Source organism: Salvelinus sp. IW2-2015, linkage group LG14 (genome assembly GCF_002910315.2).
Source record: "Salvelinus sp. IW2-2015 linkage group LG14, ASM291031v2, whole genome shotgun sequence".
Classification (NCBI taxonomy): Eukaryota; Metazoa; Chordata; class Actinopteri; order Salmoniformes; family Salmonidae; genus Salvelinus; species Salvelinus sp. IW2-2015.
Window position 1 is genome coordinate 51,867,944 of NC_036854.1, and position 25,764 is coordinate 51,893,707.

Consider the following 25,764-nt stretch of genomic DNA (forward strand, 5'->3'; position numbering starts at 1 on the left):
GTCCTCCCGGTTTTGACCCTTGCCTGTTTCTGGACTTTGTACCCGCCTGCCTGACCATTCTGCCTGCCTTGACCATGAGCCTGTTTGCCACTCTGTACCTCCTGGACTCTGATCTGGTTTTGACCTTTTTGCTTGTCCACGACCATTCTCTTGCCTACCCCTTTGGATTAATAAACATTGTAAGACTCCAACCATCTACCTCCTGTGTCTGCATTTGGGTCTCGCCTTGTGCCTTGATACAGAAGTATATGAAAGATATTGCACATCCACTATTCATTGAAGTTAAATCTATCCATATTGTTTTTACATGGTTATCCTTTTGCCTATGCATTTTCTATGTGCTATTAGGATTTTCAGTTGTTTCACCAGGCCTCAATTGTTTGAACATTAGCCCTTCATAACATTATTGCCCACCAGCACAAGCCAGTCGCAGCTTAAGAAGTGTTTCTATTATTTCTCTATTCTGTTGAGTAATTGGACAGTCTCCTCTGTCGGCCTGCTCTTCGATCTACTTGCACAACCTAATAAGGCTCTGCTCTGCTGCACCACAACCAAATCAGCAGTGCATTTTCAGGCCTAACAAGTGGTTAGCTTGATTTATATGGGTAATCTCATGCTCCTACTTGGCTGGAGCTCCACAGGCTCTGCCCACACGGAGACTTCCTTTACAACTGCTTGGCCAGTCCACCGGTTCCAGATGAGTCCATTATAGCCGGGGTAAAGACGGTCATTTTTTAACCCTCGAGATGAGCGGTGTGGTGGAGCGGTGGTTCAGAGTGGGAGGTGTTGAGGTGGTGGTGCATGGCCACCGTGGCTCCTTCTATTGTTAGAGCTAGATGGTCTGGGGCTGCCTGGCCCCTGTAGAGACGGTGCTGGACCCTGGGGGCCACAGGAAGCACTTAGACTGGTAAAATTGCCACTTATTCACCGGCCCACCCCAAGCTTTCATCTGGGCCCTGGAGCACACACCTCTAGGGCCTGGATGATGGACTATTGTACATATAGACATCACAGTACGACTGTCGTTAGGAACAAAGCATTGGCACTCTATTTTCTCAAGCTACTTCACTTTCTTCCTCCTGCACTCTCTCTCCCCATGTTTGTGTATGCTAACATTTCAAGAATACCAATAAACCGTATTGCTACTGATCAAATAGCATCATTTATTATTACCTCTAATGGTGGATTGTGTACCTTCAGTTGAACCCTCTGGCCAGCCAGGCAGCGGTGGCTGCAGCTATGGGCTCCATCGCCGGGTCCCAGGTCTTTGGCAACGCCCTCTCCAACCTGCAAGCTGGAGTCACGGGGCAGCTGGTCACCAATGCACAAGGACAGGTGAGTGTCCACTCATTATACCACTTATAGCACAAAAAGTGATGCATGTCAGGTTTCAACTTTTCATAAGACATGGCTGGAATGAAAACCTAGTGGAAGATCACGTCCCACAATGGTGGTTACCGTTACAGTAGATTTCCATACTGTTACAGTAGATTTCCATACTGTTACAGTACATTTCCATACTGTTACAGTACATTTCCATGCTGTTACAGTACATTTCCATACTGTTACAATACATTTCCATACTGTTACAGTACATTTCCATGCTGTTCAGTGCTACAATAAACACTTTTCACTAACTAAATACATGCAAACAGTACTCCAAAGACCGGATGGTCTCAATATTCAGTTCTCTTATGTAGCGATGTTGTTTGGGGGTTTATTTGTTTATTTTTCAGCCCCGTGGCAGACATCCTGCCATATGTTAAGCTTTTTGGGAATAAACAAAACCCTTCTTCCTCTTGTGCCGGTCACAGTAAAATGCTGACCTTGTCATATTTACAGGGTGGCTGCAGAATTGTTCCATCAGTAGCCAGTGGCTTGAACGATGACGCTTGTCAGAGTGGGGCCCTATCTAATGAATCATCTTATTGCAGGTGTGCACAGCACATATTCAAGGAAGATCGTATGGACAATGTGCCCTTTCACGCCAGCCAGTTATTTACCTTAACCCCGGTTTCATCCCTCTCTCTCTGCACTCCTTCCGCTATCCTGTTTATCACTAAATTAAAACCACTGCCTGACGAATGCCTTAGACGTTGGCTCTCATAGTTTTATGATAAGACAGATCTTATTCCATGTTTGTTGTGTAGGAGGTCTGTAAGGCGTAAGAGTTGCCGTACAGGGGAGTTTTTCTCAATATGCTCATGACTAAGCAATGCACATATTGCAGGCTACTTATAATTGTGTAAAAATGTGTTTCTCAAGAGTGTATATGTTCTTCTTCTGAAAAGCTGTAGACCACACTATCTACCTAGCTGTCTACATACCACTACAGACCAATGCTGGCACTAAGACCGCACTCAATGAGCTGTATACCGCCATAAATAAACAGGAAAACGCTCATCCAGAGGTGGCGCTCCTAGTGGCTGGGGTCTTTAATGCAGGGAAACTTAAATCTTTAATTTATCAGCATGTTAAATGTGCAAACAGAGGGAAAAAACTCTAGACCACCTTTACTCCACACACAGAAATGCGTACAAAGCACTCCCTCGCCCTCCATTTGGCAAATCTGACCATAATTCTATGCTCCTGATTCCAGCTTACAAGCAAAAATTAAAGCAGGAAGCACCAGTGACTCGGTCAATAAAAAAGTGGTGATGAAGCAGATGCTAAGCTACAGAACTGTTTTGCTAGCACAGACTGGAATATGTTCCCGGGATTCTTCGGATGGCATTAAGTGCATCGATGACGTCGTCCCCACAGTGACTGTACCTACATACCACAACCAGAAGCTGTGGATTACAGGCAACATCCGCACTGAGCTAAAGGGTAGAGCTGCCGCTTTCAAGGAGCGGGACTCTACCCCGGAAGCTTCTAAGAAATCCCGCTATGCCCTCCAACGAACCATCAAACAGGCAAAGCTTCAATACAGAACTAAGATCGAATCGTACTACACCGGCTCCGACGCTTGTCAGATGTGGCAGGCTTGCAAACTATTACAGACTACAAAGAGAAGCACAGCCAAGAGCTGCCCAGTGACACGAGCCTACCAGACGAGCTAAATTACTTCTACTGTATGCTTGCTTCGAGGCAAGTAACACTGAAACATGCATGAGAGCATCAGCTGTTCCGGACGACTGTGTGATCAAGCTCTCCGTAGCAGATGTGAGTAAGACCTTTAAACAGGTCAACATTCACAAGGCTGCAGGGCCAGACGGATTACCAGGACGTGTACTCCGAGCATGCGCTGACCAACTGGCAAGTGTCTTCACTGACATTTTCAACCTCTCCCTGTCTGTGTCTGTAATATCAACATGTTTGAAGCAGACTACCATAGTCCCTGTTCCCAAGAACACTAAGGTAACCTACCTAAATGACTGCCAACCCATAAAAGTGCTTTGAAAGGCTGGTCATGGCTCACATCAACACCATTATCCCAGAAACCCTAGACCCACTCCATTTGAATACCGCATCAACAGATCCACAGATGATGCAATCTCTATTGCACTCCACACTGCCCTTTCCCACCTGGACAAAAGGAACACCTACGTGAGAATGCTATTCATAGACTACAGCTCAGCGTTCAACACCATCGTGCCCTCAAAGCTTATCACTAAGCTAAGAACCCTGGGACTAAAAACCTCCCTCTGCAACTGGATCCTGGACTTTCTGACGGGCTGCCCCCAGGTGGTAAGGGTAGGTAACAACACATCCGCCACGCTGATCCTCAACACGGGGGCCCCTCAGGGGTGCGTGCTCAGTCCCCTTCTGTTCTCCCTGTTCACTCATGACTGCATGGAAAGGCACGACTCCAACACCATCATTAAGTATGCCGATGACACAACAGTGGTAAGCCTGATCATCAACAACGACGAGACAGCCTATAGGGAGGTGGTCAGAGACCTGACCACGTGGTGCAAGGACAAAACTTCTCCCTCAATGTGATCAAGACTAAGGGGATGATTGTGGACTACAAGAAAAGGAGAACCGAGCACGCCCCTATTCTCATCGACGGGCCTGTAGTGGAGGAGGTTGAGAGCTTCAAGTTCCTTGGCGTTCACATCACCAAAAAACTAACATGGTCTAAACACACCAAGACAGTTGTGAAGAGGGCACGACACAACTTATTCCCCCTCAGGAGACTGAAAGATTCGGCATGGGTCCTCAGATCCTCAAAAGTTTTACCATTGAGAGCATCCTGACGGGTTGCATCACTGCCTGGTATGGCAACTGCTCGGCCTCCGACCGCAAGGCACTACAGAGGGTAGTGCATACAGCCCATTACATCACTGTGCCAAGCTTCCTGCCATCCATGACTTCTATACCAGGCGTTGTCAGAGGACAGCCCTAAAAATTGTCAAAGACTCCAGCCACCCTAGTCATAGACTGTTCTCTCTGCTACCACACGGCAAGCAGTACCGGAGCGCCAAGTCTAGGTCCAAGAGGCTTCTAAACAGCTTCTAACCCCAAGCCATGAGACTCATTTAATCTAAACATCTAATCAAATGGCTACCCAGGCTATTTGCATTGCCCCCCCCCCCTTTTCCACTAATGCTACTCTCTGTTATTATCTATGCATAGTCACTTTAATAACTCTACCCACATGTATACTACCGTTCAAAATGTTGGGGTCACTTAGAAATGTCCTTGCTTTTGAAAGAAAAGCAAATTTTTTGTTCATTAAAATAACATAAAAATGATCAGAAATACAGTGTAGACATTGTTAATGTTGTAAATGACTATTGTAGCTTGAAACGGCTGCTTTTTTATGGAATATCTACATAGGTGTACAGAGGCCAATTATCAGAAACTATCACCCCTGTGTTCCAATGGCACGTTGTGTTAGCTAATCCAAGTTGATCATTTTAAAAGGCTAATTGATCATTAGAAAACCCTTCTGCAATTATGTTAGCACAGCTGAAAACTGTTGTGCTGATTAAGAAGCAATAAAACTGGCCTTCTTTAGACTAGTTTAATTTCTGGAGCATCATGTCACGCCCTGACCTTAGAGAGCCTTTTTTATGTCTCTATTTGGTTTGGTCAGGGTGTGATTTGGGTGGGCATTCTATGTTATTTATTTCTATGATTTGTGTTTCTATGTTTTGGCCGGGTATGGTTCTCAATCAGGGACAGCTGTCTATCGTTGTCTCTGATTGGGAATCATACTTAGGCAGCATGTTTTGCCACCTTAGGTTGTGGGATGTTGTTTTTGTTAGCTCTGTGTAGCCTTCAAGACGTTACGTTTGTTGTTCTTTTGTTGTTTTGTTTGGTGTTCATTTTTTTAAATAAAGAAGCATGAACATGTACCACGCTGCACCTTGGTCTCATCCTTCCGACGAGCGTTACAGAACATCCCACCACAAACGGACCAAGCAGCGTGGTAAGGAGGACTGGACATGGGAGGACATCCTGGACGGCAAAGGATCCTGGACATGGGAGGAGATCCTGGCCGGAAGGGATCGCCTCCCATGGGAACAGGTGGAAGCAGCTAGGAAGGCGGAGGCAGCTAGAAAGGGGGCCCAGCGTTACGAGGGGACACGGCTAGCACGGAAGCCCGAGAAGCCACTCCCAAAAGTTTTTTTGGGGGGGGGACACGAGGAGATTGGCTGAGTCAGGTTGGAGACCTGAGCCAACTCCTCGTMCTTACCGTGGGGAGAGTGTGACTAGTCAGGCCCCATGTTATGCGGCTCTGCGCAGTGTGTCTCCAGTGCGCACTCATAGCCCGGTGCGCTATATTCCAGCTCCCCGCATCGGCCGGGCTAGAGTGGGTTAAATACCTGTTGTATTCAGCGCATGCGACAAATACAATTTGATTTGATTTCTATGCGTTTGCCCACATGTAGTGTATTCTGTAAACAGCATGCGTGAGTGATGCTAAACACGGCTAATGAGAAAGTATGGGTTTCCCTGGTCTGCAAATGCGCAGAGCGCCGGGGACAGATCGCCATGGAGATGGATTTGATGGGATGCTCTGTGCTTTTGTAATGTCACGGCGACTGACACTGGCTGACATAATAAGGTCACGAAGACGGTCAAAGCCCTAGGCGACAGTCCTTTGCTCCCCCACCTTATTATTCAGAGCATCATTCAGTCTGAGCACTCTGAAACCTGCACTACACTACTACTAACCCAGGGTCCCCCCACCACACACGCACGCACACACGCACGCACACACAAGTGGATGCACACATACCCCTCTGATACTGGAAACATTACAGAGGTTAATGCATGCCTGCAACTTGACTGGAGGACCAACAAACAGCGCCTCAGAAGCTGAATGCCCACCATAAAAGCAGCCCTTGTGTCAGTCTGTAGAATCCCAAACAGACTTTGGTGTTTGTTTTGCTGGAAGAATGATAGAGGAACTAGATTCCCTCCAAAATGTGTGTGCTTGTTGAATATTATGTTGTGGTTTAGCTAGGTTAGGCAGCAGTCGTTTAGCTAGGTTACGCAGCATCGTAACAGCGTTGTTGCTGTGCTAAAAGCACAAGGAATTTGAACAAGGTATCCGGATGAAAATACCTGTCTTGCCTTCATTTGGAGTCCTTTCTTCTCCTATAGGTTTTTTAATCTGAATGAAGTATTTGTCTTTTGAAGAGAAGATAACACAGTCGGTGACCCTGTCATTAATGCCCAGTCGATTTCTTCCTCTTAGCTTATTCGAGTAGGTTCCAGACAGGGGCCTTGAAAAGCATTGGATTTGATCATGTGGCTTTAACATGTATCCGCCTGATTACATTTTGTCAATCTTTTTTCACTTTCCAAGGCTAGTCGACGAGGCCACTCTTCAGTCCCATCTTTTTGAATTTGGTTGTGAGAAAATAGTAAGAATTAATTTGATATCAATGCACAGATTGCCTTAGGAAAGCATTACACCATTTTACTTTAGTTTCCTCGGTATCTAATACAACGATTAAGGTCAAATATATTTTTAAAAATATCTTGAAATAAGATACATTTATTGTATTAAGCCATGTTTAGGTTTAAATAAGCTACATTATCTGCCAATGATGTTAGATCATTTAGCTTGGTACAGAAAAACAGTGAATTATCACTCAATATAAGATATTTAGGCTTGCTTAGATTTCACTTTTTGCAGTGCACATTGAATATTGTATTTACTGAATTGTTATGGACATAAACTGTACACTTCCAGTTTACTATAGCATAAATACTGTAGTAAAAAACTGTAGTATGCAGTATACTATAGTAATTACTGCAGTGTTTTTGCGTACTGTAGTATTTACTGAAGTGTTTTTGCGGACATTACTGTAGTATTTACTATAGTGTTTTTGTTTTACTATCTTGGATATAGCAGTGGGAGCTTTCTCCTTGAGGAAACCTACTGGACAAAATACTCAAAGAGCAAATTTTCCATAACCTGTAGGTAGGACTGAGGTCTGAACGGATAACCTGTAGAGAACAACATATATGGTCTACACTTGGCATGTAGGTTTCTCCCTTCTGGGTGGCACAAAATGGGATATAGGGGAGGGGGATGGGCAGAGTATATGCAAATAAAAAACTGTAGTATAATATACTATACTAACTACTATAGTGTTTTTGCAGACTGTAGTGTTTTTGCGGAAATTACTGTAGTATTTACTGTAGTGTTTTTGCGGTCTGAGGTATACCGTAGTATTTACTATAGTTTTCTACAGTATACTACAAAATTCTATAGTAAGTACTACACATGATCGAGGGATACTACAGTGTGTAGAATATTGTGTAAATAATTCTATAGTAAGTACTGTAGTATTCTATTGTAAACTGTAGTATTTTTTCATGTGGGATGGGGGGACTCCCAGTGCTGTTAACCCTGGTGCCTGGTCTTTGTGTTTCCTGGTGAAACCCCCATGAGCCTGGGCTGTTGGGCCCATCCATCCTCTTCACTGAGCTTTGATAAAGGCCAGAGCCCACAGGGCTGACTGCTGTTACTAATGGACACAATGCCAGGTAGGAACACACATGCTCTGTTAACCTGCATGTTCACAACCACAGAGGGACTCCTTTGAAATACAAATCAGTCCTCAGTCCTCAGAGGTAGAGGAAACATATTCTGACATTGTCATTTAAACTTTTGAACACCTGTTTTCACCTAACAGCGGGGCAAATAAAGGCAGGTAAATAATACTGTAGGTGTCTGTATATTTTGTAATATGGTAGAATATTCACACTGTGTTAGAACCACAATCAAAAGGGCTTTCCATCTGACTTTGTGATCTTATAAAGCAATTAACATCCTTAATCAAATTGTTATGCTTGATGTCTTTGAGCTGTAATGAAGTAAGTCAGGACTTCCAAACGTTTCCCAACCTGGGTCTCTATTCCAACATGGTTCTCTATTCCCAGCACGGAGATAGCAGGAGGGGAAAATGGCCAGAGATATTGTCTGGCCACCTTGGCTAACACCACAGATTGCCCTGGCCTGGCTGGATAGACGAGACAGCATTTCTGTGGAAATGAGAAGAGCAGGATAATCTTAATGAGTTCTGCTGAGAGAAGGGAGAGAGAGAGAGAGAGGAGGATGCAGGTCCTGACCGTTCCTCACACGCCACACTATCACGAGTGGAAAACGAATACATGAGGAGGAAAAAGACAAAGAGAAGAAAGGTAAACATGAAGAATGCTGGTTGGACAAAGCTGACTATACTATTGTTTGTTCGAAGGTGCCATAACCTATGTGACTTTGTGTGTATAAAATGCCATAACTGGCTGTAGTCTGCCAGCGAACCATGTATTCTCCATGGACCTCTCCACGAATCTACAGGTTTCCATCAGAATTGACATGTTTTACATAATCAGGGTCACAATCAACTGCCTTGAGGAACGCCATCTGAGCACTGCCGTGGATCATCCAAGAGGTCTGAGGGAGAGAACGAGATGTGGTGGTAGCGGTGCATCCGGGGGCAAGAGCCAAGGTGTCAGTTCCCTGCCTGTGTTATTACGCTTATCACTTATAGAATAACCACTTAATCCAACGAGGGTGAATAATTGAGTGGAACAAGTCCTCCGCCACAGAGACACGCGAAGCCAGATGTCGAGAGACATGAGCGTCAGGGCGGCGCAATAAAATATGCTAAGTGGCAAGAGAGGAGGGAGCATTTACAGGGGGAATCAGCGGAGGCGACACAGAGCCCGGAGAGAGAGAGAAATTATCTGACGCTTAACACGAAGCAACGTAAGCAAATGAGCCGTGGAGGGGATGAATTACAGATTGCCGGCCTACAATTCTACCACTGATCCCTCCACATTATATCAAACAGAGAATGGGGAGAGAGGGGAGGGGGACCAGGCAGAGGGAGGCATGGCAGGAAGAATTAAATTAGCACCGGGAGCAGTGGTGAGATGTTGGACTACAGTATGAAGGGATCTGTTTGCATCTCGCTGTGAAATCATATAAAGTGACAGGTGCATGTGTAATAATTGAATCCCTGCCTAGATTCAATTATGTTGGCGTCTCGTTTATACACYATGCTTGAAGTAGGTCGAAACCCTGAGCAGCATGAGCTACCAAAACATTCATTGTGCTCGTGTCCATTTATTTTGCTTTGAATTTTGCCTGTGACTGTTTACATATCTATAAAAAATACGAACGTGCCAGCCCAAATCTTCCAGCCTGGTCCAAACGACAAGGTTTTTTAAAATAATGGCAACCCCAACCATGTTCACTCTCCTCTGGCATAATGAGTCTGGGTGCTGTTGTTCTGTCAGTGGAGAGAGCAGGCAGAGAGACTGAAGTTGTCTGTCCAGGACCAGTCCACAGATTACATTAACCTTCATCATTGTGAAGAGGCGCTAAGTCCCCCCCCTAAAGCGCTACTCTTGGCCACACTCTGGCAGCTCTGAGAGCTAAAACGCTGCGGTGACACTCTGCCGCCCCCTTTGATCTGCACTTCCTGATTACAGCCATGGAGGAGAGAAGAGGAGAGCTGGGGGGGAGGGGGGGTGAAGTACCCCAGGGACCCTGGGAGCTGAATTGGACATTTGGGGTGTGTGTGTGTTGGTGTGCATGCAAGCGCACTTGTGTGTGTGTGTGTGTTGAAGGGGGGGTCTCTCAGTATTAGCAACCCCCCTTAACAGAAACCGACAAATACACATATACACACATGAATCTTACACACACGCCCCTCTCCTGGCCTGGTGATGGATAATACAGGCAGTGGTCTGCACCAGCACACACACAGGCACTCAGAGCTGATCTTTGCAGTGTGCTCCCAGCAGTGGGCTCTGCCTTCACTTGGTTTGGCCTATAAAACCTCCTCTATGACAGATGATCAGATAATCTGTCTGTGCCGTTCCCTCACACACATGAACTCAACCATCAAGTGCTTGGGCTTTCATACTGCCGTTCCAAACGTTTGTGCGTCCACTGATATACACGTATTGTCATACGCAATAGACACGTATTTGATGTGGGAGTTCATATAGAATCTGAAAGGCGCTCTATACTTCTGTGCAGTAGGTCATAAGTGCAATAGTTGTAACGATGATCGCCTTTCTACCCTTATCCATGTACTGTAGATCAATGGAATGACCCATCTGATTTCTTCTCCTCTCACCCCTCCTTTTTCAGATAATTGGAACGATCCCACTGATGCCCAACTCTGGGGGGCCCTCGAGCCAATCAGGGGGCGGAAACCCTGCGCTGCAGGTCCAGCCAATTACACCTCAGCTTCTGACCAACACCCAGGGCCAGATCATCGCCACGGTGATCGGCAATCAGATCCTGCCTGTCATCAACACCCAGGGAATCACGCTGTCACCAATCAAGCCTGGACAGCAGGTAACCACACACATGCACAGACATAAACACGAGTCACATCACATACAAGACACATGAAGATATATTCCTACTCACAGAAAATGCCAATTGAGTACATTCGAAGACCAAAAATCCGTGTAGATTTAGCTTTTTTCTGTTTACTCGTGAGAAACAATACTAGTCAAGTCTGGTGTTTTTTCAGCTATCACGTCTTCTCATCTTCTGTCTAAACACAACTTGAGAAGATTTCCTTCTCATAAACATAACTCCCAACTGTAGTATTTCATTGCTCCCAGTGTTTGGAAGTGGTTGCTTTCGATTAAACCAGTCTCTTGACTAGGGCAGTAAAGATTACAGAAGTGTGACAGAAGTGTGACAGAAAGAAAGAGTGATATATCAAAATTTGTCAGGCCTTTGAAAATATACTATTTTCTTAGGAGCTAATAAGCAGCACGATGGTGCATCCTCACAAAGGTGTGTTGTGTGTGTGTAAAGCACCTGTCAGGGAACCTCTCAAACTCCCTCTCTGGCAGTCTGCAGAGCCCCTGCAGAGCCAAACGAAAAACAACACTTTTCATCACCCCACTTAAAACTCAAACACTACCTCACTCTGTTTTTTTTTCTCTCTCACTACCCGCTATATTTCTCTCTCTCGTCCTCCCCACCTATTCGTGACCTTATCTGTGACCTGAGCATGTCGTAATTCTCCTTAATCACACATTTAAAAGGAGAATCGTGTGTCTCTAGCTATCGTAACAATACATCACAAGACTGAACCTCTAAAAGAGGCTCTCCTAGAACATGCACAGAAGAACATGAGTTCTATGGTGCTATATGTTTGACAGTGAGCTCAAACCCCACCTAGTGCTGAATTGTTATGTACAAGGTAAATGTTCTTCCTACTTTTGGACTTGTAAATGCATGGTAGGCGTCAGAGGCACAATTACCAAAGAAAACAAAAAAATGTCAAAGCTTTAAGTCTACCTACTTTGGACCAGGCTTTCAGCCATAAATAAGGAAGATAAAAACAAATGAAACATGCTATGTAAACGGCTAGGGCAGTAGGTGTGACTTCACGGAACATCAGATCACACTCGTGAACGAATGAATGCATTTGTAATCATGTTTATGTGTTTCGGTCCTCACTTCAAAGCCACGCGCGTAGACAACGACTGTTCCACGGGTATAATTTACGGTTGTCAGCTCCGGCAGTGACGAATATTTCAAGTGAAGCTAGATAATTCTCACTGCCTGTCAGCTGTCTTGACAGTATGTGCATCGCTGTTGACATCCACCACCATTCCAAACAAACACATGCCGATGGGAAAAGAATTAATAGCGAGAGAGAGTATTGAGAAAGCCAACCTAGTTTACGGAGGAGACAGCTTTCACTTTAGAGTGAAGACGTATCAGCTTGATCTTGTAAGAGCAATTCATTTGCGCACCAAACATGAAAATACATAGTTTTCTTACAGCCGGAGTACATTGCCTGTAAATCATACATTATCTTTGATACGGGAGCGGCGGTGTCCATGGTTCTTTTCCTGCGCGGACTTGTCTTTATTAGCAATTATTAGCAATTAGCAATGGAGAAAACACCCTATAATTGTCATAAAGTTTTTTCTACACTCCTGTATGGCAGGCAGGGGATGGTAGAGGTATTCACTTTTTGGACCCGTTCTGAAATGGACCTGGGGCTTTCCCACCCGAACCCGATATGGATACATGTTCATATAGACACTCGCTCCGAACGGACCAGAGGACAACTAGACCCGTTCCATATAGACCTGGTCGGATCCAGACCCGATCCAATCCGAGTGTGGGAAGCAGAAGAAAAAAAATATTTTTAAGCTACTTTATTGACCGAAGTGTAATAAGTGTAATTTGACCATCACTACAAATTTAGATATCTGGTCGCTAGACTCATTTACCAATCCCCCCAAAAATAATCTGACATAGGCTGATTAAGTGACTGCAGATGCACAACCACATTTTGAAATTGCACCTTGTATATTCTATTATTCTAAGACCCTGACTGAGTTCCTAAAAATAATTGTGAAGATAACTTGTTGTGCTATTAAGGTGTAATATTATATTGGTTGTATTGTTGTTTTAAGTGAATATATTCAGTCAATATTTAATTTCTGTATGTGTGTCTTCAGCTGCCTCAGGCTCAGCAGGTTCAGACAGGCCCAGTGTCATCTCAGCCCAACCTGCTCCACATTCCCCACAGCCAGAGTCCTCTCCGCCAGGTCTCTTCCTCCTCCTCATCATCCTCTTCCTCCTCCTCTCTCAGCGTGGGTCAGCTGGTCAGCAGTGAGTACCCGGCGACGCCCCCACACGCAAACACACACACAAACACACATGCACACATATTAAAATAACATACAAGCATACAGATAAACCTACATTGTCAGAGAATTACATTTTGTAATTGACCACAGTCTTTGGTATGGTGAACCTTCTATTTCAAGAGTGCTGGCTTTCTGTTAGTCCAAAAACATTAGATTTTTCGGTAAGCCTTCATTTTATAGCCACAATTTAGCCTTAAACAACCAAGTAAGTATTACATACATACTTATTAAGTAATAATATAGATAAGTACAGGTAGGTAAGAAGTATAAGTAAGAACCAGCGTATTGCTATGTAAATATGTAGTCACGCCAGTCTCTTTCAAAGTATTACCTAAGAAAACCAATGAACATACATGGTAATTTGTCATTTAAATACCTTCATTTAAATACCAAATAAATACCTTCAAGTGATCCTCTTTTGTTGATATTCTCTCAGTTGTTTCCGTGTACTTTACCTTTAGTTACCATGTATGTTCATAGTAACAGGGCTGTAAAATTAAGTAATGTCTGTTTCCATGTAGATACAATGTAGTTACTTGTGAGTTACCACCGCATTGGTTGATTCCATCACATGAAGACAACAGCAAATCTGTCTGTGATCCTACCCTACATGGTACCACCTTTACACTCACAGGGTAGGTAGGAGGTAAGAGGGCTGTCAAATGAAATCATTGCTAATATCATATACGGTGCTTATAGAAAAATCTACACCCCCTTTAAAAATATCACCTTTTGTTGCCTTACAGCCTGGAAGTAAAATGCATTAAAATAGTAGTTCTCCCATTGATCTACACATCATGCCCCACAACTTCCAGGTGAAAAAAAAAATATTTTATTTTTTAAATCAATAAAAAATAAAACCTGAAATAGCTTGGTTGGATAAGCGTCCCTTGTAATAGCGATCCTAAATTAGCTCAGGTGTAACCAATCACCTTCAAAATCACACACCAAGTTAATTGGCCTCAATTGTAGTGATTGACATGATTTCAGGATGAATTCAGCAGTTCCTGTAGATTCCCTCTACTGGGTAGTGAAGACGATTATTAAGAAGTGGAAGGTGTATGGCACCACCAAGACCCTGCCTCGATCAAGCCATCCCTCCAAACTGGATGACCGACCAAGTAGGAGACTGATCTGAGGCTACCTTGAGTCCAATGGCAACTTTGAAATAGCTATGGGCTTTTATGGCTAAGACTGGTCAAAGTGTGCATGTGACAACAATATCCCAAGCACTCCACAAATCTGGCATGTATGATAGGGTGGCAAAAAGGAAGCCATTACTCAAAAAAGCCCACATTGAATCCCGTTTTAAATGCATGAAAACACTTGGGAGATTCTGTAGCCATGTGGCAAAACGTTTTGTGATCTGACGAAACTAAAATGGAACTTTTTGGCCTGAATGCAAAGCGTTACATTTGGTGCAAATCCAACACAACACATCACCCAAAGAACACCATCCTTAGTGTGGCGGCAGGTAGCCTAAGTGGTTAGAGCGTTGGGCCAGTAACCGAAAAGTTGCTGGATCAAATCTTTTGAGCTGGCAAGGTAAAAATCTGTCGTCCTGCCCCTGAACAAGGCAGTTAACCCACTGTTACTAGGCTGTCATTGTAAGTATTTGGTCTTAACTAACTTGCCTAGATAAATACATTTTTAAAAATAGTGTGGTGGCAGCATCATGTTATGGGGATGTTTCTCATCGTCAGGATGGAAGGGAAAATGAATGGCGCAATGTACAGAAAACTCCTTGAGGAAAACCTGCTGCCATCTGCAAGAAAGCTGAAACTGGGATGGAAGTTCACCTTTCAGCATGACAATGACCCGAAGGCCAAAGCTACAGTGGAGTTGCTAAGTAATAAAAAGGTAAATGTCCTTGAGTGGCCCAGTCAGAGCCTCGACCTAAATCCAATCGAAAACTTGTGGCATGACTTGAAGATTGCTATCCATCAATGCTCTCAAAGGAATGTGACAGAGCTTAAACAGTATTGTAAAGAAGAATGGTCAAATATTGCCAAATCTAGGTGTGCAACCTGGTCTCAGAGCATTTCGTATTATTCTGTAAGTAAATCCGAGAAACTCTATTTAGTACGATATGTTACAAATTATAATTTGTATGATATGTTACGAATTGCAATTGGTATTATAGGTTACAAATTCCAATTTGTTGTGGCTAACATTAGCTAGGTGGCTAACATTAGCTAGGCTAAGGGTTAGGGGTTAAGGTTAGAAGTTAGGTTAAAGGGTCAAGGTTAGGGTTGGGAAGGGTTAGCTAAAAAGTAGAAGTAGCTAGAAAGTAGTAAGTAGTAGCAAAGTACATTAACAGTCAAGTTTGGACACACCTACTCATTCAAGGGTTTTTCTTTATTTTTTTACTATTTTCTACATTGCAGAATAATAGTGAAGACATCAAAACTATGAAATAACAAATATGGAATAATTTAGTAACCAAATGTTTTTGTTGTTGTTGAGATTCTTCAAAGTAGCCTCCCTTTGCCTTGATGACAGCTTTGCACACTCTTTATATTCTCTCAAACAGCTTCACCTGGAATGCTTTTCCAGCAGTCTTGAAGGAGTTCCCACATATGCTGAGCACTGGTTGGCTGATTTTCCTTCACTCTGCGGTCCAACTCATCCCAAACCATCTCAATTGGGTTGAGATCAGGTGATTGTGGAGGCCAGGTAATCTGATGCAGCACTCCATCACTCTCCTTGGTCAAATAGCCCTTACACAGCCTGTAGGTGTGTTTTGTGTCATTGTCCCGTTGAAAAACAAATGATAGTCCCACTAAGCGCAAACCAGATAAGATGGCGTATCGCTGCAGAATGCTGAGGTAGCCGTGTTGGTTAAGTGTGCCTTGAATTCTAAATAAATCATTGACAGTGTCACCAGCAAAGCACCATCACACCTCCTCCTCCATGCTTCATGGTGGGAACCACACATGCAGAGATCATCCGTTCACCTATTCTGCGTCTCAAAAAGACACGGTGGTTGGAACCAAAGATCTCAAATTTGGACTCATAAGACTAAAGGACAGATTTCCACCGGTCTAATGTTCATTGCTCGTGTTTCTTGGCCCAAGCAAGTCTCTTCTTCTTATTGATGTCCTTTAGTAGTGTTTAAAAAAAAAAAAGTAATTCAACCATGAAGGCATGATTCATGCTGTCTCCTCTGAACAGATGATGTTGAGTTGTGTATGTTACTTGAACTCTGTGAAGCATTTATTTGGGCTGCAATCTGAGGTGGTGTCAACTCTACTGGAATTATCCTCTGCAGCAGAGGTAACTCTGGGTCTTCCTTTCCTGTGGCGGTCCTCATTAGAGCCAGTTTCATCATAGCGCTTGATGGTTTTTGCGACTGCACATGAAGACTGCACTTTCACAGTTCTTGAAATTTTACATATTGACTGACCTTCATGTCTTAAAGTAATGATGGACTGTCGTTTCTCTTTGCTTTTTTGAGCTGTCTTGCCATAATATGGACTTGGTATTTTGCCAAATAGGGCTATCTTCTGTATACCACCCATTCCTTGTCACAACACTACTGATTGGCTCAAACTCATTTAGAAGGAAAGAAATTCCACAAATTAACTTTTAACAAAGGGTGGCTACTTTGAAGAATCTCAAATATAAAACATATTTTTGGTTACTATATGATTCAATATGTGTTATTTCATAGCTTTGATGTCTTCACTATTATTCTACAATGTAGAAAATTGTACAAATAAAGAAAAACCCTTGAATGAGTAGGTGTGTCCAAACTTTTGACAGGTACAGTATCTAATTAGCAAAAATGCTAAAGTTGTCCATGATGAGACTCAAACATGCAACCTTTGGGTTGCTAGACGTTCGTGTTATTCACCCACCCATCCACCTCTACAAACTATTCTCCTTTCATTTTTTGCCTTAAGTAACCTTCTGTCTTATGTAACCATACCAAACACAATATATCATACTAATTTCAGTGTCCCGGATTTAGATTTTCTATGTTACGTCTAATCTATGAGACCAGGCTGAGGTGTGTAAAGTTGGTAGAGACATATCCCAACAGACTCACAGCTGTAATTGCTGCCGAAGGTGCTTCCACCAAATATTAATTCAGGGGGCTGATGACTTATCCAGTTATGATATTTCAGTTTTGTATTTTTAATATAGATTTACAATTCATGACCAAAGGTATGTGGACACCTGCTCGTCAAAAATCTAATTCCAAAATCATGGGCAATACAATGGAGTTGGTCCCCCCTTTGCTGCTATAACAGCCTCCACTCTTTTGGGAAGGCTTTCCATTAGATGTTGGAACATTGCTGCAGGGACTTGCTTCTATTCAGCCACAAGCATTAGTGAGGTCGGGCACTGATGTTGGACGATTAGCCCTGGTTCTCAGTCTGCGTTCCAATTCATCCCAAAGGTGTTCGATGAGGTTGAGGTCAGGGCTCTGTGCAGCCCAGTCAAGTTCTTCCACACCGATCTCGATAAACCATTTCTGTATGGACCTCGCTTTGTCCATGCTGAAACAGGAAAGGGCCTTCCCTAAGCTGTTGCCACAAAGTTGGAAGCACAGAATCATCTAGAATGTCATTTTATGCTGTAGCAGTCACCCAAGTCATAGACTGTTCTCTCTGCTACTGCACGGTAAGCGGTACCGTAGCGCCAAGTCTAGGTCCGAAAGGATCCTTAACAGCTTCTACCCTGAAGCCATAAGACTGCTGAATAATTAATCAAATGGCCACTCAGACTGTTGACTTTGACCCCCCCCCCCCCCCCCCCTAGTATATAGCCTCGTTATTGTTATTTTATTGTGGAAGCGTTCTCCTGGCATCCGCCAAACCCAGATTTATCCATCGGACTGCCAGATGGTGAAGCTTGATTCATCACTCCAGAAAACGCGTTTCCACTGCTCCAGAGTCCAATGGAGGCGAGCTTTACACCACTCCAGCTGATGCTTGGCATTGCGCATGGTGATCTTAGGCTTGTGTGCAGCTGCTCGGCCATAGAAACCCATTTAATGGAGCTCCCGACAAACAGGTCTTGTGCTGACGTTGCTTCCAGAGGCAGTTTGGAACTCGGTAGTGAGTGTTGCAACCGAGGACAGACGATTGTTACGCTACACGTGCTTCAGCACTTCTGTGAGCTTGTGTGGCCTACCACTTTGGGTTTCTCCTAGACATTTCCTCTTCACAATAACAGCACATACAGTTGGCCAGGGCAGCTGTAGCAGGGCAGAAATTTGACGAATTTACCTGTTGGTAAGGTTGCATCCTATGACGGTGCCACGTTGAAAGTCACTGAGCTCATCAGTAAGGCCATTCTACTGCCAATGTTTGTCTATGGAGATTGCATGGCAGTGTGCGTGTTTTTATTCACCTGTCAGCAACGGGTGTGGCTGAATTTTTTTTGTTTATATCGTGTATTTTTGCAATAAAACACATTTTCCTTTAAAGTGTTGAGTATGGTGTGTAGATCATTGGGGGGAAAACATAATTATTTAAATGCATGAAACTGCGGCAAAAATGTCAAAAAAGTATTAAGACCCCTTGACTTTTTCCGCATTTTGTTACGTTACAGCCTTATTCTAAAATAGATTAAATAAATAAAATCATCATCAATCTACACAAAACACCCCATAATGATAAAGCGAAATCAGGTTTTTTACATTTTTGGAAATATATTTACTTAAGTATTCAAACCCTTTGCTATGAGACTTGAAATTGAGATCAGGTGCATCCTGTTTCTATTGATCATCCTTGAGATGTTTCTACAACTTGGAGTCCACCTATGGTAAATTCAATTGATTGGACATGATGTGGAAAGGCACACACCTGTCTATATAATTTCTCACAGTTGACAGTGCATGTCAGACCAAAAACCAAGCCATGAGGTCGAAGGAATTATCCGTAGAGCTTCGAGATAGGATTGTGTCGAGGCACAGATCTTGGGAAGGGTACCAAAATATGTCTGCAGCATTGAAGGTCCACAGAACACAGTGGCCTCCATCATTCTTAAATAAAATATGTTTTAAACCACCAAGACTTCCTAGAGGTGGCTGAGCAATCAGGGGAGAAGGGCCTTGGTCAGGGAGGTGACCAAGAACCCGATGGTCACTCTAACAGTGCTCCAGAGTTCCTCTGTGGAGATGGGAGAACCTTCCAGAAGGACAACCATCTCTGCAGCACTCCACCAATCAGCCTTTATGGTAGAGTGGCCAGATGGAAGCCTCTCCTCAGTAAAAGGCACATGACAGCCTGCTTGGTGTTTGCCAAAATGTAACTAAAGGACTCTCAGACCATGAGAAACAAGATTCTCTGGTCTGATGAAACCAAGATTGGACTCTTTGGCCTGAATGCCAAGCGTCACGTCTGGTGGAAACCTGGCACCATCCCTACGGTGAAGCATGGATGTGGCAGCATCATGCTGCGGGGATGTTTTTTAGTGGAAGGGACTGAAATACTAGTCAGGATCGAGGGGAAAATGAGCGGATCAAAGTACAGAGAGATCCTTGATGAAAACCTGCTCCAGAGCGCTCAGAACCTCAGACTGGGGCGAAGGTTCACCTTCCAAAAGAACAACGACCCTAAGCACACAGCCAAGACAACGCAGGAGTGGCTTCGGGACAAGTCTCTGAATGTCCTTGAGTGGCCCAGCCAGAGCTCGGACTTGAACTCGATCAAACATCTCTAGAGAGAACTGAAAATAGCTGTGCAGCGACACTCCCCATCCAACCTGACAGAGCTTGAGAGGATCTGCAGAGAAGAATGGGAGAATCTCCCCAAATACAGCTGTGCCAAGCTTGTAGCGTCATACCCAAGAAGACTCGAGGCTGTAATCGCTGCCAAAGGTACACTGAGTACTGAGGTGCACTGAGTAAAATGTCTCAATAATTATGGAAATGTGATATTTCATTTTTTTATTAATACATTTGCTAAAATTCAAAAAAACAGTTTTTGCTTTGTCATTATGGGGTATTGTGTGTAGATTGATGAAGAAAAAAAACATTTAAATAAATTTTAGAATAAGGCTGTAATGTAACAAAATTTGGAAAAAGTCAAGGGGTCTGAATACTTTCTGAATACACTGTATATACCAGATACTTGCATATCAATTATCCCTCTTTATGATTTAGTCTAATTATTGTGTAGACATAAATGTACCAAGTAATGTCCTCTTGACTTATTCCACATTTTGTTTTGTAACAGTCTGAATTCAAAATGGATGAAATATATGTTTTTCTAACCCATCTATACACAATACCCTATAATTTCAAAGTGAAAACATGTTTTTAGAATTGTTTTGCTATTTATTGAAAATGAAATACAGATATCTAATTTACATAAGTATTCACAACCCTCAGTCAATACTTTGTAGAAGCACCTTTGGCAACGATTACAGCTGTGAGTCTTTCTGGCTCTCTAAGAGCTTTACACACCTGGATTGTGCAACATTTGCCCATTATTCTTTTCAAAATTCTTCAAGCTCTGTTAAATTGGTTGTTGCTCATTTCCAGACAACCATTTTCCGGTCTTTCCATAGATTTTCATGTAGATTTAAGTCAAAACTGTAACTCGGCCACTCAGGAACATTCACTGTCTTGTTGGTAAGCAACTCCAGTCTGGATCTGGCCTTGTGTTTTAGGTTATTGTCCTGGTGAAAGGTGAATTCATCTCCCAGTGGTGAAATCTTGGTGAAATCCCTAAGCGGTTTCCTTCCTCTCTGGAAATTGAGTTAGGAAGGACGCCTGTATCTTTGAAGTGGCTAGGTGCATTTATACACCGTCCTCAAAAGGATATTCAGTTTGCTTATTTTTTTTTTTTAGACCCATCTACCAATAGGTGCCCTTCTTTGCGAGGCATTGGAAAATGCTCCCTGGTCTTTGTGGTTGAATCTGCACCAATCGGTGCGCCTACGTTCTAACGTGCAATACTTGCTAAAAGTCCAACCTCAAAACATAAATGGAAAAAACTATACCTGTAACACCATGTAAATACCAGACACTTTCAAGTTTACTCCAGTAGAATCTAACAACGTTATCTTACCCCTAAAAAAATCCTAACATCCCATTTTATGCTAACCTCTCACCATTAGAAATGTCTTGGGGGTGGGGTCTTTCTCACTCGTCATTATTCACGATTAATACCTTAATGTAGAAACATGTTATGTTCAGAAACATATTCAATTCTTATTTACAAAAAAAAGTGACTCCAAAACTACACAATACATGATTTACTATTCATTTCTGTTGGGCACAACATAATCTGAAACACAACCTAAACAAACTGCAAATGAGTCACAAGCTTGATGTAGTCATCACGTGCTAGTAAAATGGGACCAAATACTCTATTTTTGACTACTTTCAGTGGTGTAAAGTAACTAAATAAAATACTTTGAAGTACTACTTAAGTAGGTTTTTTGGGGGATCTGTACTTCACTGTACTATTTATATTTTTTACAACTTTGACTTTTATTCCACTACATTCCTAAAGGAAATATGTTCTTTTCCCTGACATCCAAAAGTACTTGTTACATTTGGAATGTTTAGCAGGACAGGAAAACGGTCAGATTCACGAGAACATGTTGTCATCCCTACTGACTCTGATCTAGCGGACTCACTAAACACAAAAGAAAACGATATCTTAACATATGCTGTATCTTTCCAAGCAGTCTCTCCCTCAATCCCTCCCACGTCTTACCTCCAGCTAATCAGAACATTGAAACCTAGATACTGATAGCAATAATTTATTTCTAGTAAAAATATTTTTGTCTACTAAATAACAACACGTACGTGCTCAAATCATGACAAATAATAGTTGTACTCACAACCAATTTAAAGGATAGAAAGACAAGTATGGCTATGGTTTGGGGCGAGTTTGAACATCGTTGGTGAGATTGGAAAGTAGCTAGCTTAGTGTATTGATAGAAACACTAACGAGCTACTTTTTTTTTTACATTTCAAAATTAAACTCCCCTATGTCATAGTAGAAAAGTGTCTAAAACATATTTAGAAACCTTTAGTTTTTTTCCCAATCCAGTTATAATGTTGCATCCCAATGTAATGTTGTCCAATATGAAGAAAAAAAAAATGAAAAAAAAAAAATAAGTTATTGAATTCATATCATACACATTTTCTTTTGATGGCAAAAACCGGAAGACTTGATGTGGCCAGCTGTGGCCATGGGTGAGCTCCACCATTCCTTCTCAATGAGCTTTAGAAAGATATTATCCGTTTTTTTTCTGGATCTGTCACGCCTGCTCCCGCTCCCCCTCCCTGGCGCTCAAAGGCGCCAGGCTCCCCAGCATTACACACACCTGCCACCATCAGTACGCACACCTGCCTTCCCCCGTCACGCGCATCAGTGTATTATTGGACTCACCTGGACTCAATCACCTGTTTATTACCTCCCCTATATTTGTCAGTTCCACATCTCTGTACCCCGCTGCTGCATTGATTGTCATTTGCCGTTGTTTTGCCCGTGTGCTGATGCTGTGCCTGTCCTGTTACCAGTCTGTTCCGGAATAAATGTTGACTCCTCGTACCCGCTTCTCATCTACGACGTCGGTCCTTACAGGACCAAAAAGGGTCTGAGTGTGCCAGGGGACATGGCAATGGGCGAGGTCGGTGTGGGTGAATTTGTGAGAACATTTTAGAAGGTTTTAGAGGGCCTCACTTCATGTTTTTTTGTAACATTTTTTTTTTTTTAACCAGTTTCCTGCAATTCTCTGAATTTCTCCATGGAGCAAAGATGGAAAAAAATCCATGCTGTTAAATTCATTATTTTTGGAATTTTTATTTCCCCTGATTGTTCAGCTTTTATTTTGGTTATTTGTTAGTTCTCAAAGATTATATTATAAAAATATGTAGGTTCATTATCTTTTCTACATGCTTTATATTTGGTTTAGTCATTTTATGTTTACACTGAAAGTGTTTTCCTTCCCGAAAATTATAAAAGTTTGTACTTTGGCGTCCCAAGAAAATGCCTAGGCAAGAGTTAACTATAGCAGAAAAATCCCTGGATATGTCTCTGGCTAACATTAGGCACCTTTTTGTTTTGAAAGTTAAGGACTTGCTTTTGTTAGTACAAGCAGTGTTTTATGTTGGAATTATGTTTTTGTATGTTTTTTCTAGCTTCTAAAGTCCGCTAGCGTGCTAAACTAATTAAGCTAACGAATCGTCATTGACTTTACATTGTGTGTTGTGTATTATCCTGCTAACTCCCGCTTTAGTTGTATGTTTTTTATTTAACTGGTATTTACATGGAATTAGCAACAGCTTCATTTTACAGGCCTCTTACCTCATATCTACCCTGTAAGTTTAAAGGTAGTACCATGTAACAACAGGGTAAGGTCACCGCCGGTTGGACGTACTGCCAAATTCTCTAAAACGACGTGGTAGAGAAATTAACATTCAATTCTCTGGCAACAGCTCTGGTGGACATTCTGGCAGTCAGCATGCCAATTGCACGCTCTCTCAAAACTTGAGACATCTGTGGCATTGTGTTGTGTGACAAAACTGCACATTTTAGAGTGGCCTTTTATTGTCCCCAGCACCAGGTGCTCCTGTGTAATGATCATGTTGTTTAATCAGGTTCTTGATATGCCACACCTGTCAGATTTATGGATTATCTTGGCAAAGGAGAAATCCTCACTAACAGGGATATAAACAACATTTGAGAGTGTCACGCTCGTCGTAGCGTTGAAGAGAGGAGGACCAAGGCGCAGCGTGAAATGAATACATTCTTGATTTATTTAACTTAGACTAAAAATGAAGAACACTTGACAAACTAATACAAAACAATAAACGACGAACGTGAAGCTAATGAAAACTAGTGCTGACACAAACACTACACATAGACAATAACCCACAACCCACAATACAAAACAGGCTACCTAAATATGGTTCCCAATCAGAGACAATGCAAAACACCTGTCTCTGATTGAGAACCATATCAGGCCAAACACATAGAAATAGACAAACCAGACATACAACATAGAATGCCCACACAGATCACACCCCGACCAACCAAAACATACAAAGCAAACTATGGTCAGGGCGTGACAGACAGAATAAGCTTTTTGAGTGTATGGAACATTTCTGGGATCTTTTATTTCAGCTCATAAAACATGGGACCACGACTTTACATGCTGTGTTTATATTTTTGTTCAGTATACATTGAATCTATGTGGAAACAGACACCACTTAATTTTATAGCCCTGTTATTATGAACATACAGTTGAAGTCAGAAGTTTACATACACCTTAGCCAAATACATTTAAACTCAGCTTTTCACAATTCCTGACATTTAATCCTAGTAAAAATTCCCTGTCTTACGTCAGTTAGGATCACCACTTTATTTGAAGAATGTGAAATGTCAGAATAATAGTAGAGAATTATTTATTTCAGCTTTTATTTCCCAGTGGGTCACATTCCCAGTGGGTCAGAAGTGTACATACGCTCAATTAGTATTTGGTAGCATTGCCTTTAAATTGTTTAACTTGCGTCAAACGTTTTGGGTAGCCTTTCACAAGCTTCCCACAATAAATTTTGGCCCATTCCTCCTGACAGAGCTGGTGTAACTGAGTCAGGTTTGTAGGCCTCCTTGGTCGCACACGCTTTTTCAGTTCTGCCCACACATTTTCTATAGGATTGAGGTCAGGGCTTTGTGATGGCCATTCCAATACCTTGACTTTGTTGCCCTTAAGCCATTTTGCCACAACTTTGGAAGTATGCTTGGGGTCATTGTCCATTTGGAAGACCCATTTGAGACCAAGCTTTAACTTCTTGACTGATGTCTTGATGTTGCTTCAATATATCCACATAATTTTCCTCCCTCATGATGCCATCTATTTTGTGAAGTGCACCAGTCCCTCCTGCAGCAAAGCACACCCCCATGCTTCACGGTTGGGATGTTGTTCTTCGGCTTGCAAGCCTCCCCCTTTTTCCTCCAAACATAACAATGGTCATTATGGCCAAACAGTTCTATTTTTGTTTCATCAGACCAGAGGACATTTCTCCAAAAAGTACGATCTTTGTCCCCATGTGCAGTTGCTATCCGTAGTATGGGTTTTTTATGGCGGTTTTGGAGCGGCCTTTAAGGTTATGTCGATATAGGACTCGTTTACCCTTTGCTGTTGTACTGGGATTGATTTGCACTTTTCGCACCAAAGTACGTTCATCTCTAGGAGACAGAACGCGTCTCCTTCCTGAGCGGTATGACGGCTGTGTGATACCATGGTGTTATACTTGCGTACTATTGTTTGTACAGATGAACGTGGTACCTTCAGGCATTTGGAAATTGCTCCCAAGGATGAACCAGACTTGTGGAGGTCTACATTTTTTTTCTGATGTCTTGGCTGATTTCTTTTGATTTTCTCATGATGTCAAGCAAAGAGGCACTGAGTTTGAAGGTAGGCCTTCAAATACATCCACAGGTACACCTCCAATTGACTCAAATGATGTCAATTAGCCTATCAGAAGCTTCGAAAGCCATGACATAATTTTCTGGAATTTTCCAAGCTGTTTAAAGGCACAGTCAACTTAGTTTATGTAAACTTCTGACCCACTGGAATTGTGATACAGTGAATTATAAGTGAAATAATCTGTCTGTAAACAATTGTTGGAAAAATTACTTGTGTCATGCACAGCGTAGATGTCCTAAC

At 42.6% G+C, this 25,764-nt stretch overlaps 1 protein-coding gene across 3 annotated transcripts in view; it reads left to right on the forward strand.

Moving 5' to 3' along the window:
• LOC111972460 (POU domain, class 6, transcription factor 2-like) overlaps positions 1-25,764 on the forward strand; it is a 126,214-nt gene that overhangs the window by 78,630 nt on the left and 21,820 nt on the right. For all 3 annotated transcript variants that reach the window (XM_023999454.2, XM_023999455.2, XM_070446727.1), the window contains 3 exons: positions 1,201-1,335; positions 10,577-10,786; positions 12,928-13,081. In XM_023999454.2, coding sequence (XP_023855222.1) covers positions 1,201-1,335; positions 10,577-10,786; positions 12,928-13,081 — 499 coding nt within the window. The remainder of the gene's footprint in view (positions 1-1,200; positions 1,336-10,576; positions 10,787-12,927; positions 13,082-25,764) is intronic.